This window comes from Chaetodon trifascialis, chromosome 2 (assembly GCF_039877785.1).
Source record: "Chaetodon trifascialis isolate fChaTrf1 chromosome 2, fChaTrf1.hap1, whole genome shotgun sequence".
In the NCBI taxonomy this organism is placed as follows: domain Eukaryota; kingdom Metazoa; phylum Chordata; class Actinopteri; order Chaetodontiformes; family Chaetodontidae; genus Chaetodon; species Chaetodon trifascialis.
In genome coordinates, this window is record NC_092057.1 from 19,983,103 (window position 1) to 19,998,119 (window position 15,017).

The 15,017-nt window shown below is 41.0% G+C and overlaps 2 protein-coding genes across 3 annotated transcripts; one reads left to right on the top strand and one right to left on the bottom strand.

Moving 5' to 3' along the window:
* Positions 1 to 1,134: 1,134 nt before the first annotated feature.
* On the top strand, positions 1,135 to 6,584 carry LOC139343716 (volume-regulated anion channel subunit LRRC8C). Its single transcript, XM_070981490.1, has 3 exons — positions 1,135 to 1,174; positions 1,895 to 2,053; positions 4,124 to 6,584. The coding sequence occupies exons 2-3, from the start codon at positions 1,913 to 1,915 to the stop codon at positions 6,413 to 6,415; spliced, it is 2,433 nt and encodes an 810-aa protein (XP_070837591.1). The 5' UTR covers positions 1,135 to 1,174; positions 1,895 to 1,912; the 3' UTR covers positions 6,416 to 6,584.
* A 5,549-nt stretch (positions 6,585 to 12,133) lies between these two features.
* Positions 12,134 to 14,789, bottom strand: cdkn2d (cyclin-dependent kinase inhibitor 2D (p19, inhibits CDK4)). 2 transcript variants are annotated; one of them, XM_070980536.1, is made up of 3 exons: positions 14,621 to 14,789; positions 14,096 to 14,252; positions 12,134 to 13,070 (listed from the first exon to the last, which is right to left on the bottom strand). In XM_070980536.1, the coding sequence occupies exons 2-3, from the start codon at positions 14,234 to 14,236 to the stop codon at positions 12,717 to 12,719; spliced, it is 495 nt and encodes a 164-aa protein (XP_070836637.1). In that variant the 5' UTR covers positions 14,237 to 14,252; positions 14,621 to 14,789; the 3' UTR covers positions 12,134 to 12,716. The 2 variants fall into 2 exon arrangements, with proteins under 2 accessions (XP_070836637.1, XP_070836647.1); XM_070980546.1 differs by having other exon boundaries at positions 14,096 to 14,248; positions 14,621 to 14,777.
* Between the last annotated feature and the right edge of the window lie 228 nt (positions 14,790 to 15,017).

Genomic DNA, 15,017 nt, shown 5'->3' on the forward strand with positions numbered 1-15,017 from the left:
GTTGTGTTTTTGAATAACTAGCATGCATTGTAACTAAGTAGGAATGCCTGTTCATGCTCATTTTGAATGTTTGTAAAAATTTGCTTCACTTCGAAAGGGACTTTTTTTTCCTGTCCATCAGTCGTTGGAATGGAAAAATATTTAAGGTTTTTATTTTTTTCCAGCCTGTACAATAATACATTGTAAAGTAAAATATATGTTTATTGTACTCCTGGAGTCATGTAATGTTTTCTTAGTTCTGATCTGTAGTCCCCATCAAGACATATTAGTCATTTAGCAGCAGCAGCAGCAGCAGAGGCCACTGGAGGGAGCTAAAGGTCTTATCTACAGAACAAAAACTTTACCTGTTCACTGTTTCATATGTTACTATCATATTTAACACAATATTACCAATTTGTGTTTCATTATAGGTGCCAGTAGGCCAAGTCACATTTTTCTGTGGCTTTTATTTTGTCTTCCAGTCAGTCTAAACTTGAGGCCATTAATCGACCACCCATGATTGTTGCTAATGTGTCTCATTTCCTTGCTAAACCTGGCAGGTGGATGAGATGGACCATTATTATATTATCCAAGAGGAAAACACACCTGATTATGTGGGCTTCCAGGTGGATCAAGACAATCCTGTCAAACATAGACCACAGCCGCCCTCAACAAAGCGAGGGTTTTTTGGTAAAAGAGAAAAAAAATGTTTGAGCTGTTGCTGTAACTGTCCTCAATAAGAAAATGTGTCTTTCAATATATTTCAGATAGATGCTTTTCATTAAATATTTTACACAATTCAATAAATGTTTCAGACATAGAGTCCTTGATTCAGGAGACAACATCATCCATGTGGTTCTACAATAATATTATAGGATGCCCAGGCAGCAGAGTACAAGAGTTAAACCGGCAGTGTTGCACCGAGGTATATTCTCTGAAAATATTAGGTGATTGAACATATATTAATGTACTACAGATGTCCCCACAGTTTACAGCAGGACACTTCTTTATTTATCGTTTGTAAAGTTAGCGCTCAAAGGGTTGAACGGGCTTGTTGACGATGGGTTTATTTTGGAAAACTTGCCCGGACGTGTCGTGTTGTTTGTTGCTAGCTTGACACCGGTGCGCTCGCCTTCAGCGATGAAAAAGGGCTCCCGAGTCCCACCGGACACCAGTGGATCGTCTTCGGGCGCAGGTAAGTGAAACTCACCTAGTTAAAGCTGAATTCGACTCGTTGTTTACTGCGCTGTCTATGCGGATACTTCAGGGACGAACTGAAAATTTTTAAGAAAAAAAAAAGGATAAAAGTTGATGAAATGTTTTTTATGAACATGTGACACTTCAGGTTTGTGCGATTTCGCAAATATGCTGTTATTGACCTTCGATGATGAGTTATTCAAACTTTTAATTAAAAACAGTTATTGTTTGGAAAGACTATTAAAACATCAAAAAGTTCGTCTTGGCCTGCTGCAGCGTTCATTTATTATTATTGTCACATTTTAACAGTTCATACATTAGAGAGGATAATTGCTAAATGTGGATGTAGTGGTGCTATTATAGGCATGGAGTGCTGGTTAGATTAGTTTTTTACCTTATAACTTACTATCCAGGAAAATACCTCAGCCCTCACAGAAGCACAGTCACTGTTTGGTTTTCTAAGATGTTGTCAGACTAGTTTATCCACTTTGAATCCACCTACAGGAAAGAAGCAGACCATTCATTCGTTCATTAAAGGCCATAGATACCCAAAGCTTGTAGTCAGTCTCTGCACGAGGAAAGCACACAGCACTGTATATTCTGTCTTTTTTTGTGTCATATAACTTTAAAACCTTTGACAAGATGTTCTCCAGAGACTGCGCTGTGTTGAAAGCCCATTTTAGCCTCAGTGTTCACAGTCACTCTTCTCTTTCATCAGTGTGGAGCAGCAGCCAGGATGATCCCAGTGGGTGAATTCAGGAACCTCGGCTCAGAGCAAAACTCAAAGTTTCGGGTCCTCAAACCGTGGTGGGACGTTTTCTCAGAGTACCTGTGCGTTGCTATGCTTATGATTGGAGTCTTTGGGTGCACCTTACAGGTGAGGCACCAACAAACCAGCCGCTTTGTGATCATAAGCTCTTAAATCCTTAAATGTTAGCCTATGGGTGGAAACAGATGTAGAAACATAATTATTACTAACCTAATGTACCCTAATTTGCCTGATGAAGGGAAAACATCTGCATCATTTGTATCTTTTGTGGAATATCAGAATAACTTAGAGTAATGTTTTGTTCTATCTCTGTCTAATGGCACATGCCACAGTGACTCCTGTATTGTCAGACCTTGGTGTCAGGCAGAAACACAGACAGTGTAACCGAAGTAACTTGTCTCTCCTGACCCACTTACTGCAGATTCAGATCACTAACTTGCTGCTTAATGTGTCTCTCAGCACCTGATTATCATTTCTGTGTCACGTTAAAATAGCACAGAAGGAAAGAAAAGAAATTAATATGTAATTAGTGATTACAGCTTACAAATTCAACTACTTATTTCCTTGTTTCATTAACACGGTGTAGACGGTGAGAAAGGTGTCTGTGTTGCTTTACTAAGGAGCAAAAGTAGAGATGGGCTGCACCTTCAGTGAGACACACTGACAGCAGAATCAGCACAGAGGATACATCCTAGACAAGACCAGTAAATTGGACCCAGAGGTATCTTGTGTAAACCACTGCTCCATCTACAGGATAAGAGGTTTAACTCTGGCTCATAGAAAGCACAGAGGCTACACTGAAGTAAGGCTGGAGTGAGGTAATTTTACCAATAGGCAGTAAGTGTGAGTGAGAGAAAGATTAAATAGTCTTAATGAACTGACACGTCTGATTAGTAAGTGTGGGCGATATGGTTAAAATAATCTATCTAGGTTTCAAGTTTATATTGCAATATAAATCACAATATTTTCAAAATATCACAAAACTTCTTTTGAAGGATTTTTTTTTGTTGTTGTCAGCAACTCCTGTAATAAAACAATTGATTTGTCATACAAGAAGCAACCAAAGCCTGATAAATCTTATTCCTCTGTGCCACAGACTTTCATTGTTGTGTAAAAAAATATTAAAAACACATCAACAAGCCACAGTGCTGCACTGGATGACATATTCCTTCGTTATAATGAACATGGGCACCGTAATTTAGATCCAAGGTACGGATGGGTGACAAATGAACAGAAAAACCAAAATAAAGTGTGAGGGTGAGGCCCCCACTGACCCACTCTTTCAAAAGATATTCACTCATTTGGTGTCCTCATATATCATATCATACTCAGCAGTCCTGTCATGCCCTGTATGGGGGCATCTACAGTGTGTTTCTTTCACTTTTTTTTTTTTTTTTTTCCAAATCAAGTTTAACTGATAGTATATAGCAGTTTAAATATAGTCAAATGTTTTAAAGATACATTACTAATACTCTTTTGTACATTTGCTTAAATTTATTGAGAAACTGTCTTTTAAAGTTTTTTAAAAAGATGGTGAATAGGAATGCCATATCATATTATTCATGATAATATGGGTATGACTTTTAATATGCAAAAGAAATCATATCGTGATAAAAGCAATATTCCAACTTCTTGAGATAATGACATCATACTGTTAAATACAGCAACAACAAACACAGCTGAAAGTGAAAGTAACATTGCTTCCACCTCCACGGTCGACTTCGGAAGTGTGGAAGTGGTTTGAATGCAGAAGGTCAGATGTACAACAAACCATGGTAATATGTAAGAAGTGCAAGAACAAACAACAAAAGGGGACAATACAAAAGACTTATTTCACCACCTCAAGCAGAAGTACCCGAGTACAAGGAGAGCTCAACAGCTATTGTGAGGTCCAAACCAAGCAGACAACCTCTATTGGCTTAGCAAAGCATTCGCTGAATCTTTGGCAAGTTGTACACCGTGTGTTGTCATATTGTCATATATTGTGTATTATTTTAGGGCCATATTGCAACCCCTAATAGTGAATACAAGGAGGTCTTATTGTCATAATTCAGGTATGCTTTTACTTGAATGATGCAATTAAACAGTCTTGTCATGGTTTTTGCAAAGTTCCTATTATTTTTCTTGTCTTCCTCTTTCCACCCATCATTTATTCTTTCATTCATCTATTTTCCACAGCTTACCCAAGACAAGATTGCTTGCCTGCCCAGCCACTTCACCAGCCCAACGCCTGAAGCAATCGACTGCAGCCACATCCGGACCTACAGGGAGAATGAGACGTCGCAGCACACGCTGGTCAAACCTGTGGACCCCATCATCCGGAAGGTGGATGGTCGCAAAAACAATCTGGACATCCACCAGTACGTGTTTGTCAACCACTATTGCTATGAGAGGTTTGTCCACTGGTATGCAAAGTTCTTCCCGTACCTCGTTGTGATCCACACTATGATCTTCATGGTAGCGAGCAGCTTCTGGTTCAAGTTCCCTGGGACGTCTTCTAAAATTGACCTCTTTGTTACGATCCTCGGGAAGTGCTTTGATTCACCCTGGACCACGAGGGCCCTGAGTGAGGTTTCTGAGGAAAGAGGAGAGGAGAAACTGGTGAGTTGGAGGAGGAACACCATATCAAAAGAGCCCACAGATCGACGCGCAGAAGACGAGGAGACTACAGGTCTACTTCTTCGCTCCTCGTCCGTCAAGTCTAATCCAGAGAAGAAAAGTCCAGAGCCGCAGTCGACCCTGTCCGTCTTGGACAAGAAGGAAGGAGAACAGGCCAAAGCTCTGTTTGAAAAAGTGAAGAAGTTCAGAACTCATGTCGAGGAAGCAGACCTCTTGTATCTCATGTATGTGCTACAAACATCACTGAAAGTTTTCAAGTTCCTTTTAATCATTATCTACACTGCAGTGTTGGTACCGAACATTGAGATAGTGGTTCGCTGTTATGTTCCTCCTGAGCTGACTGGTTTTGATATCTATTGCTGTAACCACAACAAAGCCAATCTTTTCTCCAAGCTTGCCTACTGCTATATCTGCTTTGTGGGAGTGTATGGACTTCTGTGCATCTACACCCTCTACTGGCTGTTTCACAGACCTCTGAAGGAGTACTCCTTTGAGCAGGTCAGACTGGAGACAGGTATTAATGATATACCGGATGTGAAGAATGACTTTGCGTTCCTGCTGCACCTTGTGGACCAATATGATGCTCTTTACTCTAAAAGATTTGCTGTCTTTCTCTCTGAGGTCAGTGAGAGCCACCTCCATCAGCTCAACCTCAACTACGAGTGGACTGCCAAAAAGCTGCGCACCCGTCTCGCCAGGAACACGAGTAACCGGTTGGAGCTGCACCTGTTAATGTTGCCGGGGCTCCCCGACACAGTTTTTGAGATTCCTGAACTGGAATCACTCAAACTGGAGCAAGTTAAAAATGTCACCATCCCAGCTGGTGTGGCAAAACTGGACTCTCTTCAGGAGTTATCACTGATCTACTGCCCCGCCAAGCTCCAGCTGCCTGCCCTGAACCACTTCAAGGCAAATTTAAAGGTCCTTCATCTAGCTTTTGAAAGTTTAGAAGAGGTACCTATGTGGATGTACACCCTGCATGGCCTGGAGGAGTTACAGCTGAATGGTCCTTTAACCAATGAGGTGTCCAGAGGTGCCACTCTGGACTCCCTTCGAGAGCTTAGAGCCCTGAGAGTACTCTCGCTCCACTCCAACCTTAGTAAAATCCCACCCAGCATAGTGGATGTTGCGCTGCAACTGCAGCGGTTGTGCATCTATAATGAAGGTGTCAAGCTCCAAGCTTTTAGCAGCTTGAAGAAGTTAACCAACATAGTCTCACTGGAGTTAGTGGGCTGTGAGTTGGAGCGCATCCCAAGTGCTGTCTTCAGCCTGAACAATCTGCAGGAGTTGGACCTGAAGGAAAACAAACTTACCACTGTGGAGGAGATTATGAGTTTACAGCACTGCCGGCGTTTAGTGACCCTCCGACTGTGGCACAACAAAATCTCTTACATTCCTGATCATATCAGTAAGCTGCACTCCCTGGAGACGCTGGACGTTAGCTGGAACAAGCTACGAAAGCTTCCCTCTAGGTTGTTTTATTGCACCAAACTCAGACACCTGGATGTCTCCCACAACCAGCTCACCTCTCTTCCTCCTGAGGTGGGCATATTGCAGGGCCTCCAGTTCTTCTCTGCTGCTTTCAACTCTTTAGAGACGCTGCCAGAGGAGCTGTTCTCCTGTAAAAGGCTCAAGACGTTGGTTCTTGGAAACAACTGCCTGCCCTCTCTTAGTTCCAGAGTGGCCAACCTGGCCCAGCTGGTCCGGCTGGAAGTTAAAGGGAACCGTCTGGAGTCTCTACCTCTGGAGATAGGGGACTGCCCCCTGCTCACTGTCAGTGGACTGGTGGTCGAGGACAACCTGCTGGATCTGTTGCCGTCAGATGTACGGAGCAGGCTGACTAATGGCTGAGGTTTTAGAACAAAGTGCTGTCACTGACTCATCTCTTCACAGTGTAGCATGGCGGTCAACAGAGGTCTGATTTGTATGGAGAAATCTGAGTATTAACAGGGAATGAACCCATGGAACCAGGTGGGATCTTTCATATAAAACAGGACTACAAGGGAAACATAACTGACCACAAAAAGATGACTAAACACCAAAAAAATGTATTGATAAAATCAGTCACCATGAAATGTGGGTTCAAATCTGTGTCAATGAGTGAAAAATCACTTGCGCGAGTTTTTGAAAATTTTTTCATGTTTTCTTAAAAATAACTTTTTTAAAATAAAAATTTCACTAGGTTTATAGGTGTCCTGTAAATGCATTTATTTTAAACAACTGGATTTTTTGATAGCTGTTTTCACTGGTGTTGATCACTCAGTAATTTGATGGTGAACAGAAATAAGTCAGACATGTTGCGTAGATGAGACAAGGCTTGACCCTCAAATTGCTTTGGACCAACATTTTCGCTCAGACTCAAGTTTTGTTAACTGATTATTTTGTGGATTATTCAGAGCACAGGTCAAGGGATTTCTAACTGCTCTCTATCCTGTTGGACAGGTTTGTACAGCATGAAGAAGTGTTTCCCCCACTGTGGTGGCTCATGTTGCTCCCCATCAAACACTAAACAAGTGGAGGGAGAGAAAGCCTTTCAGTAGCACAATAAAAGGTATTCATCTCTCTGTTTACGTACCCGGTGAAACGGAGAACAGGCTGAAATCATACATGAGGTTATGAATCAGATGACAGTCCTCAGACTGATATTCAGTGTGCAGAGGACACAAGAATTAATCATTTACAGAGAAAACTACTGTCTTCAAGATACCTTTTGGATGAGTAACATATTGAGTGTAGTGATGTCAGAGAGAATGAGTGATACATTGCACATATACACATTCTTTCACCGCATTATGTGTAAAGTGTTGACTTCCCCAGAGTGGAGATTTTGCTTCTCTGGTTTATTTGTTTACAATTTCTGTATGACAATTGAACTTTTACAGTAAAATATGGAGAAAGCAGGATGTGATTTCTACGCAATGCTGTCAAGCGAGTGAAATTTAAGTAGTAAATTGTGAAATTACCTAAAAATGTTGAAAAATGCAGATATATTTTGAGTGCCTTTTGAACACACTGAAACAAGGAAATAAATGAGTTAAAAGCCTCTGTTGCTTAAGTGGAGGTCATTGCAGTTGCACGTGCTTGATTTTAGCATGAAGGTTACGGTCAGTGTAAATTGAATACATTTTTACTCTGAAATTCTTTGGCTGGGTCTCATACAAACAAACACACACTTTCTTCATTGCTGCATTCTTTCTTTCTTTCTTTCTTTCTTTCTTTCTTTCTTTCTTTCTTTCTTTCTTTCTTTCTTTCTTTCTTTCTTTCTTTCCCCCAGTGTTCCCTCACTGAGTCAAGACACACATGAGCACATTTTTATGCCTCAGCCATGGCTTCTACTTTCCAGCCCGAACTGCAGCAGTCATGTCCTGGCTTGCATGGCTACAAGTTTGGGACATACCTGAGTAATACTGGAGCACACATTGATCTGCCCACACTGCCACACACCTCCAAGGCTGTTTTCTTTTCTATTTTATCATTTCGATGGATTTGAGCAGAGTATGGCACTGAAGGTTTTACAGCTGCACAGAGACAGTGAATACCAAATAGCATAATGCTTTGTCAGTCTTTTACCTATATTTTTTCAGCTCTGAGGATGGCAGTCAAGTGTGTCTCAGCTGGAAATGACAACATGTTATGTCTCCAAGAGGGTTGTAGTTAGGAGCGATACCTTCAGTTAGAGGTGTATGTATCTTGAGTGTGAAATGCTATAAATGCATACCTGTGGGGTGTGTCCTAAGGCCTGGACGTCCTCATGCAGTATTTACATTTGAGTAGGAAAATCAGATTGGGAAGCTTCTTCCTGCCTTGTGAGTTTCCGTTCTCCCGACATCTAAAATGTCAACATGCAGTTCCTGCCGGCTGTGATTCCCTGCAGCTTGATGAAGGGAGGTGAAGTATAGACAGTTTTTAGGTTTGCATAGCATGTTTTGGTGTCTGAAGTGTTGAAAGTTTACATTATTCACCATTCATGACTCCACATTGGTGTCAAAGTTCATAACTTAGCAAACGTGTTTTTAATATTTTACCACTGAGTGCTTAGGCACCTTAATTTAAACACCCATGAAGGAGAACTCTATGTAACCTAAAGGACACGTTTGAATATATATGTCAATTTTAATTTTAAGTTTAATTTACATGGATGACCAGGAGAAAACTGTGGGATGAATATGATTTATTTGGGTAGACAAAGAAGAGTTGATCTTTATTTCACTGAAATTCAACTTTTTTTATTAATTGCTTCCCCTCTCATTGGGATAGGGAATGATAAAAATTTGTGCAGTGGTAGGCATGAATCTTTTTCAGCTTATGAAGGGGGCATACCAGAAAAAGCTTGAGAACCACTGGACTAGGACAAAGAAAAACTAAAAATTCTCCCATTTGATGAGCTGGAACCATCAAACGTTCGCCATTTTTGCCTGAAAAACAACAACAACAATTAAAAAAAAAATCTCAAAATACAGCCCTGATTCTGAAAGAGTTGGGATGGTGTGTAAAACAGACATAAAACGGAATGTGCTATCTTTCTAGTCCTTATTGACATATACTCAATTGAAAACAATACAAAGACAATATATCTACTGTTTTCCCTCACTGGTAACAGGTGATAGTATCATGATTGGGTATGAAAGGGGCATCATGGAAAGGCTCAGTTGTTGGTTCACCACTTTGTGAACACATGATTGTATAAAGGATATTAGTACATGGACTCAGGAACATTTGAAGAAGTTTGCATTCTGTTTTTATTTACTTTTCACACAGTGTGCCAACCAATTAATTGATGCACCTCTAAAAATGTCGTAAGGGGCATCATTGTGAAAAAGAGGTCTAAGATGTGGATCCCAGTTCAAGTCCAGTTGATGGCCTTTGTTTCAAGTCATCCCCCATTTCTCTCTCACTTCAAATCCTGTCAGCTCTCCTCTGTCTAGTATTCAATCTTGGGGGAAAAGCTGCCAAAAATATTTTAAAAAGAAACAGGTGTAAACTGTCACCCCTTGTGTGCACTCAGTCAGACATGTATGTTAAACATTTCATCCCTTGCTCATATTCTCTCATCTCTAATAGGAACAAAAGTTCTCCCATCAGGCGCTTCCTCTGTGTTATCATCATGTATTCCTACACGTCTGTCTGCGTATGCTTGCAATTGTGAGGGAGTTAGCTGATACTGGTTTTTCTTGTCCACTCCTACTCCTTCTTGCAAACGAGTCAGTGTAACTGCACCTCCCTCAGCTGCAGAACAAACAAACCACAGCAATGTTTATAGTGCACAGGGGGTATTTGCACATCCAACAACACACCCACACTTGTGCTTAGTGAAGTCAGGGAGCTCTACCTAGTGGCTGGAGGCAGGTCTGTCCTGTAAACAGGGTGAGTTGATTGGGTGTGAAAACATATGCAAATATTATTGGTAGTTGGGTGTCTTTGTTACACAAGAATGAGGGAGTGGTAGCACAAAAGAGGGACGTCTGACCGGAAGGTTTCAAAATCCAAGACTAACTGTGAAAATATGGGTGGGGATAACAAGTGACTTTTTTTTGTTCCTGCAGCAACTACTGCTGAAGAACCCTCAAGGGAGGCATTTAGCGTCAGGCTGCTGCAATAGAGCTGTTGAAAAGTCGAATGCTGTGCTTGGCCTGTGCAGCTCCCAGCAGGTGCCTGTGTGTGAGACTATGGAAAACCGAGTCAGGAAGGTGAAAGCAGGCTTCAGGATATTAACTCCAGGGGTAGAAGAAGTATTTGAAGCTCTTATAGAAGTAGAAGTCCGGCATTCAAAATTTTATTTGAGTAAAAGTACAGAAGTATTATCAGCAAAATGTACTCAGAGAACTGTGAATGTTTTGTTTTTTTGTAATCATACATTCACGTGTAAGTGGCATCTTAATGTTCAATGCTGGTCCAGGTGGTGCTAATTTGAGCTAATTATATTTTGCAGGGCACTGTAAAAAATGTCTAACAACAAATCAGATTTTATAATATAGTTTATGTATAAACTTTTTATCAGTAAACTAATTAGTGACTATAGCTAACAGATAAATATAGTGGAGTACAAAGTACAATATTTCCCTCTGAAACTGAAGTGTTAAGTATCAGAAAACGGAAATACTCAAGTAGAATTACCTCAAATTTGTACTTTTAGGTTACTTTCTGCCACTGATGAAGAAAGCTCACTGCAAGTTTTTGCAATTTTGCTGTCAAATCAATTTAGAAAATTGATTTTCAGTTTAGGGGCTGCACGGTGGCGCAGCAGGTAGTGCACGTGCCTCACAGCAAGAAGGTTGCCGGTTCGATCCCCGGGTCTGTGTGAAGTTTGCATGTTCTTCCCGTGCATGCGTGGGTTCTCTCCGGGTACTCCGGCTTCCTCCCACAGACCAAAAACATGCTCATTAGGTTAATTGATGACTCTAAAATTGTCCGTAGGTGTGAGTGTGAATGTGAATGTTTGTTCGTCCTTGCATGTGGCCCTGCAATCGGCTGGCGACTGGTTCAGGGTGTACCCCGCCTCTCTTCCATTGTAGCTGGATTTTCGCAACCCCGAAAGGGATAGGCAGTGTAGATAATGGATGGATTTTCAGTTTAAATATTTCAGACTAGATTTGCTGATGTAGTGAGAAATGCTCATGAAGCACACATAAACAATGTGTGGTCTTTCTGCGACATGATGAGGCTCTGTGAACAGCCGTCCAGCAGCATAGCAGTTGAGCTGTATCTGCTTTCTCGGCTGCTGCCCGTGGCACACAAGCAAACAAAATACCCATTGTACTGTAAGAGCCCTGAGCACAAACATCAGCAAACTGTGCCACCCTTACCTAGCCTCAACAAAACAGGGCCCTCATTCATTTTCAGTTGCAATCCAGCTATCTGTGCGGCCTTTGAGAAGGTTTCCACATTCCAGAGTGGAGTTATTATAAATGCCCTTGATGAATCACCTTGAGGAAGCACTGAACACTTGAGAATGCATGTGGCACAGTTAACGAAGCACACAAAGCCTTGTGTCCCAAGGAAGAATGCATCAATGGTTATGAATGGAAAGGAAAATGACACTGATGTGATTAAAATAAACGCCCCTTCGGCTTCAGCCAAGCTTGCACAAACCAAACTATCATGAATTGATGTAATTTATGCTTCAATTGTACTATTTTTTGTCTGTTTGGTTCTCATTGCAAGTTCTTATAGGACAACCACATAAAGACTTTAAAATCTGAAAAATGAAAAAATGTTCCAAATGACCTTATGACCCTTATGAAAATTAAGCAATGTCTACTTGGGACCCCTTGTTTCATTGGTGATTATCCACATTTAGATCATTCTTATAGACCAGAAGAGGTAAAACAAATTCCAGTATTTCTCAAAAAAAGCACAAACTATCACTTTATTTTAGCCTATTGAGATATTTTTTAACAGGCTAAAGATTCCAATAATAAAAAAATATGTACTATAATAATGTAAATTCAGGTTATTAAAGTCCCCAAATCCCAGAAAAATACACAGATGAACCAAGTGTAACTTGCCTGTGAACTTTATGAAAGCTAAATCATTTTAGAGCCTAAAAAAAAGACCATGACTTCAAAGCTTCAAGTTCAACACTTTATTTTGTGCTTTCTTCTTCAAATATTAAAGTGAATAATCTCACTTTTGTTTTAAAAGTATTTATATAAATAACATTTCAACAAATCACAATAAATGTTGCTATTTACAGAGTCACAGGAATATTCAGTCCAATTCCAACAATAAATAAGAGTAAATTCAAAGCCTAAGTACATCTAATTAAGAGAAACAAAACTATGAAAAGCAATCAGGGTGCACCATGTCAAGTTTTTGTAAAAATGTTTAAAAACACATACAACTGTTAAAATTCTTACACAATGTAAATAATGCAATAATTAGAAAACACTGGGGAAACTATCTACAAATGTGCACTCCCAATTAATAGGGAAAACAGATATATAAGGTGCCTAAATTGCACTGTGCAAAAGGGGTGTCTAGTGTATGTAGCCACCCATCAACTGAAAATAAGCTGCCAAGACAACATGTCCTGTGACACATATTAATGCTGAGCCACTGTTAACAAAAAATAGAATCTTTTACACAGCAATGAATTCAAGTCACCAGGTTTGAAGCAACAAAAAAAAAAAAAAAACAGCACCCAGACATCTGACTAAATATGAATGTGAGCGAAAAGCAAGTCAATCATATCAGGCACACATGAAGCTCGGGCCACATCAATCGCTGTCTGACCACTGACGTTGGCATGCTTCAGGTCGGACTGCGGTGCCAAGAACTCCACCACATCCCGGTGGCCTTGCCGGATGGCGATGTGGATAGGCAGGGCGCCGCTCTTGTCCGGGATGTTTACCGAGGCGCCATACTCCACCAGAACCTGTAGCGTGTCCAGGAACCCCGTCCGGGCTGCGTCGTGCACAGGCGCTATCCCATGTTTGTCCTGCACGTTGGGGTCTGCTCCTTTTTCCAACAGCATCCTGGCGATCTTGGAGTTCCCCATCATCATCACCTGGAGGAGATATCAGAGGAAATTGGAAGAGAGCTCAATACCTGTGTGACTCTAGATAATAGGACTAGATAATAATGGGACTTTAACAGTCTCCACAGATTAGCAGTTAGTGTTTATTTATCACATCAAAGTGAAACAAAAGCAGTTTAGCAGAAAGTGTCTTCATAAAGGTGATTATGAGAGAAGCTGGTCTATTTTAACATAGTGAGAGATGTCTTTGTTTGGTGGAGCTGAAACGACTGGTCAAGTAACTAACTGGCAAAATTAACTGCCAACAGCCAGAATAATAAACTTTTAGTTTAAAATCAATTATCAGGCAAAAGTTCCAAACATTGACTGGATCAAGCCATCCAAATGTGTGTCTCTATTGTCGTTATTTACTAGTTAATGAATATCTTTGGTTTTTGGGCTGTTAGTTCGACAAAATGAACACTTTTTGAGGTCTGAGGGAATTTTTCTCCATTTCTGACATTTCAGACTTTTAAAAGACAATCAACTGCATAATTGACAGAGAAAACAAATGTTAATTGCAGGCTCGCCATTTAGTCTACCCTCATTTGTATGAATGGTGTGGACAAAATATTAGAAACACCTCTCAGCATAAAAACACTGCTCCACAGCACCAGAGTAAAGAGTACAGCCTCCAAAATGACCTTAAGGCTGACTAAAAAAACATTAGAACTTTATTTATATAACTTAAATTGGCAAGTGAGTGTGTGTCCTCTATTTTAAACGAATCATCAAATACTCCACATCTTGCTGGAGTTGACCTGGTTTCCAGGCCATCTCAGGTACTGTGATCTGGTACTACTAGATTCTAACATAAAGAAAAAAAAAACACTATGTCTTCATACACCGTGCTGTGACATATTCATAACAGGAAACTGTTCGAGAGGAAACTCAACACAGCCTTATGTCCTGTTACGTCAAGAGGAAACGTGATGAGACTAACGCTAATGCATGTCTGCAGTCAACACATGAGTCGATGTGATCATTTATCCACATTCCCGGAGATCGCTGCTCACCTGAAGCGCAGTCCTGCCAAATTCATTGAGAGTATCAGGATGCACTCTGCATTCCTCCAGGATCCTCCGCACCTCGCTTGTATTCCCTCTGGCTGCTGCCCCCGTCAAAGCTTTACCGGCATCCATCTGACTAAGGACCATTATAGTCTCTCTCTGCCTGGTCAGTGAGAGATGTACAACCACAGTAACACGGACACTCAGCCACGGGCTCCTTGTGATGGTGATAACAGTGTAATGAACAGCACAAAGGTAACACCAGGATTCAGGAAGACGGCTACAGCTAGCTACTACAACGTCGGGCTAACGTAAGCTTCAGTTCTCTGTTGACGCCATGTTATCGGAAAGTGCTAGCGTAGTGTTACACGTAATGTTGAACCAGGTCGTTTAACCACACTGAACAACAAAGCTGAGTGAAAACGGTCCGTCGACAGAGACGCGTCACGTCAACTGAATCTTACAAACAATTAGCATACGGCTAACCGCTAGCATAAAAAAGAGAACAAACCGAGGGGCTGCATTGCATACCGTGTTCGTTTCCTTACAGTCCACAACGTCGCCAAGAGTCAAATCCCGCTGTTTCTAACGACCAGTAAATTTTAAATACAATCCAAACAAGGAAGATTTATCAACATTAGAAAATACATTTGCGCGCTGAGATCTACACAGCGGTGTCTCCTGACTACAATTTACAAACATTGGAGAGAACACGCGCTGGCCAATCACAACTCGCCCATAGGGTGTTGCTCTTCCATAGATGGTAAAAGAGGCGGGGTTACAACTCCGTTACTACACTATCACTGTGGTAACAGCGACAATCGACCAATCGGAGCTCGCATCAAAGAAAGCGGGCGATTTGTATACGTTGAGGTCTTCAAAGGCAGTTCATTCACATTTCTGACCTTTGGTTGATTTCTCCAGAATC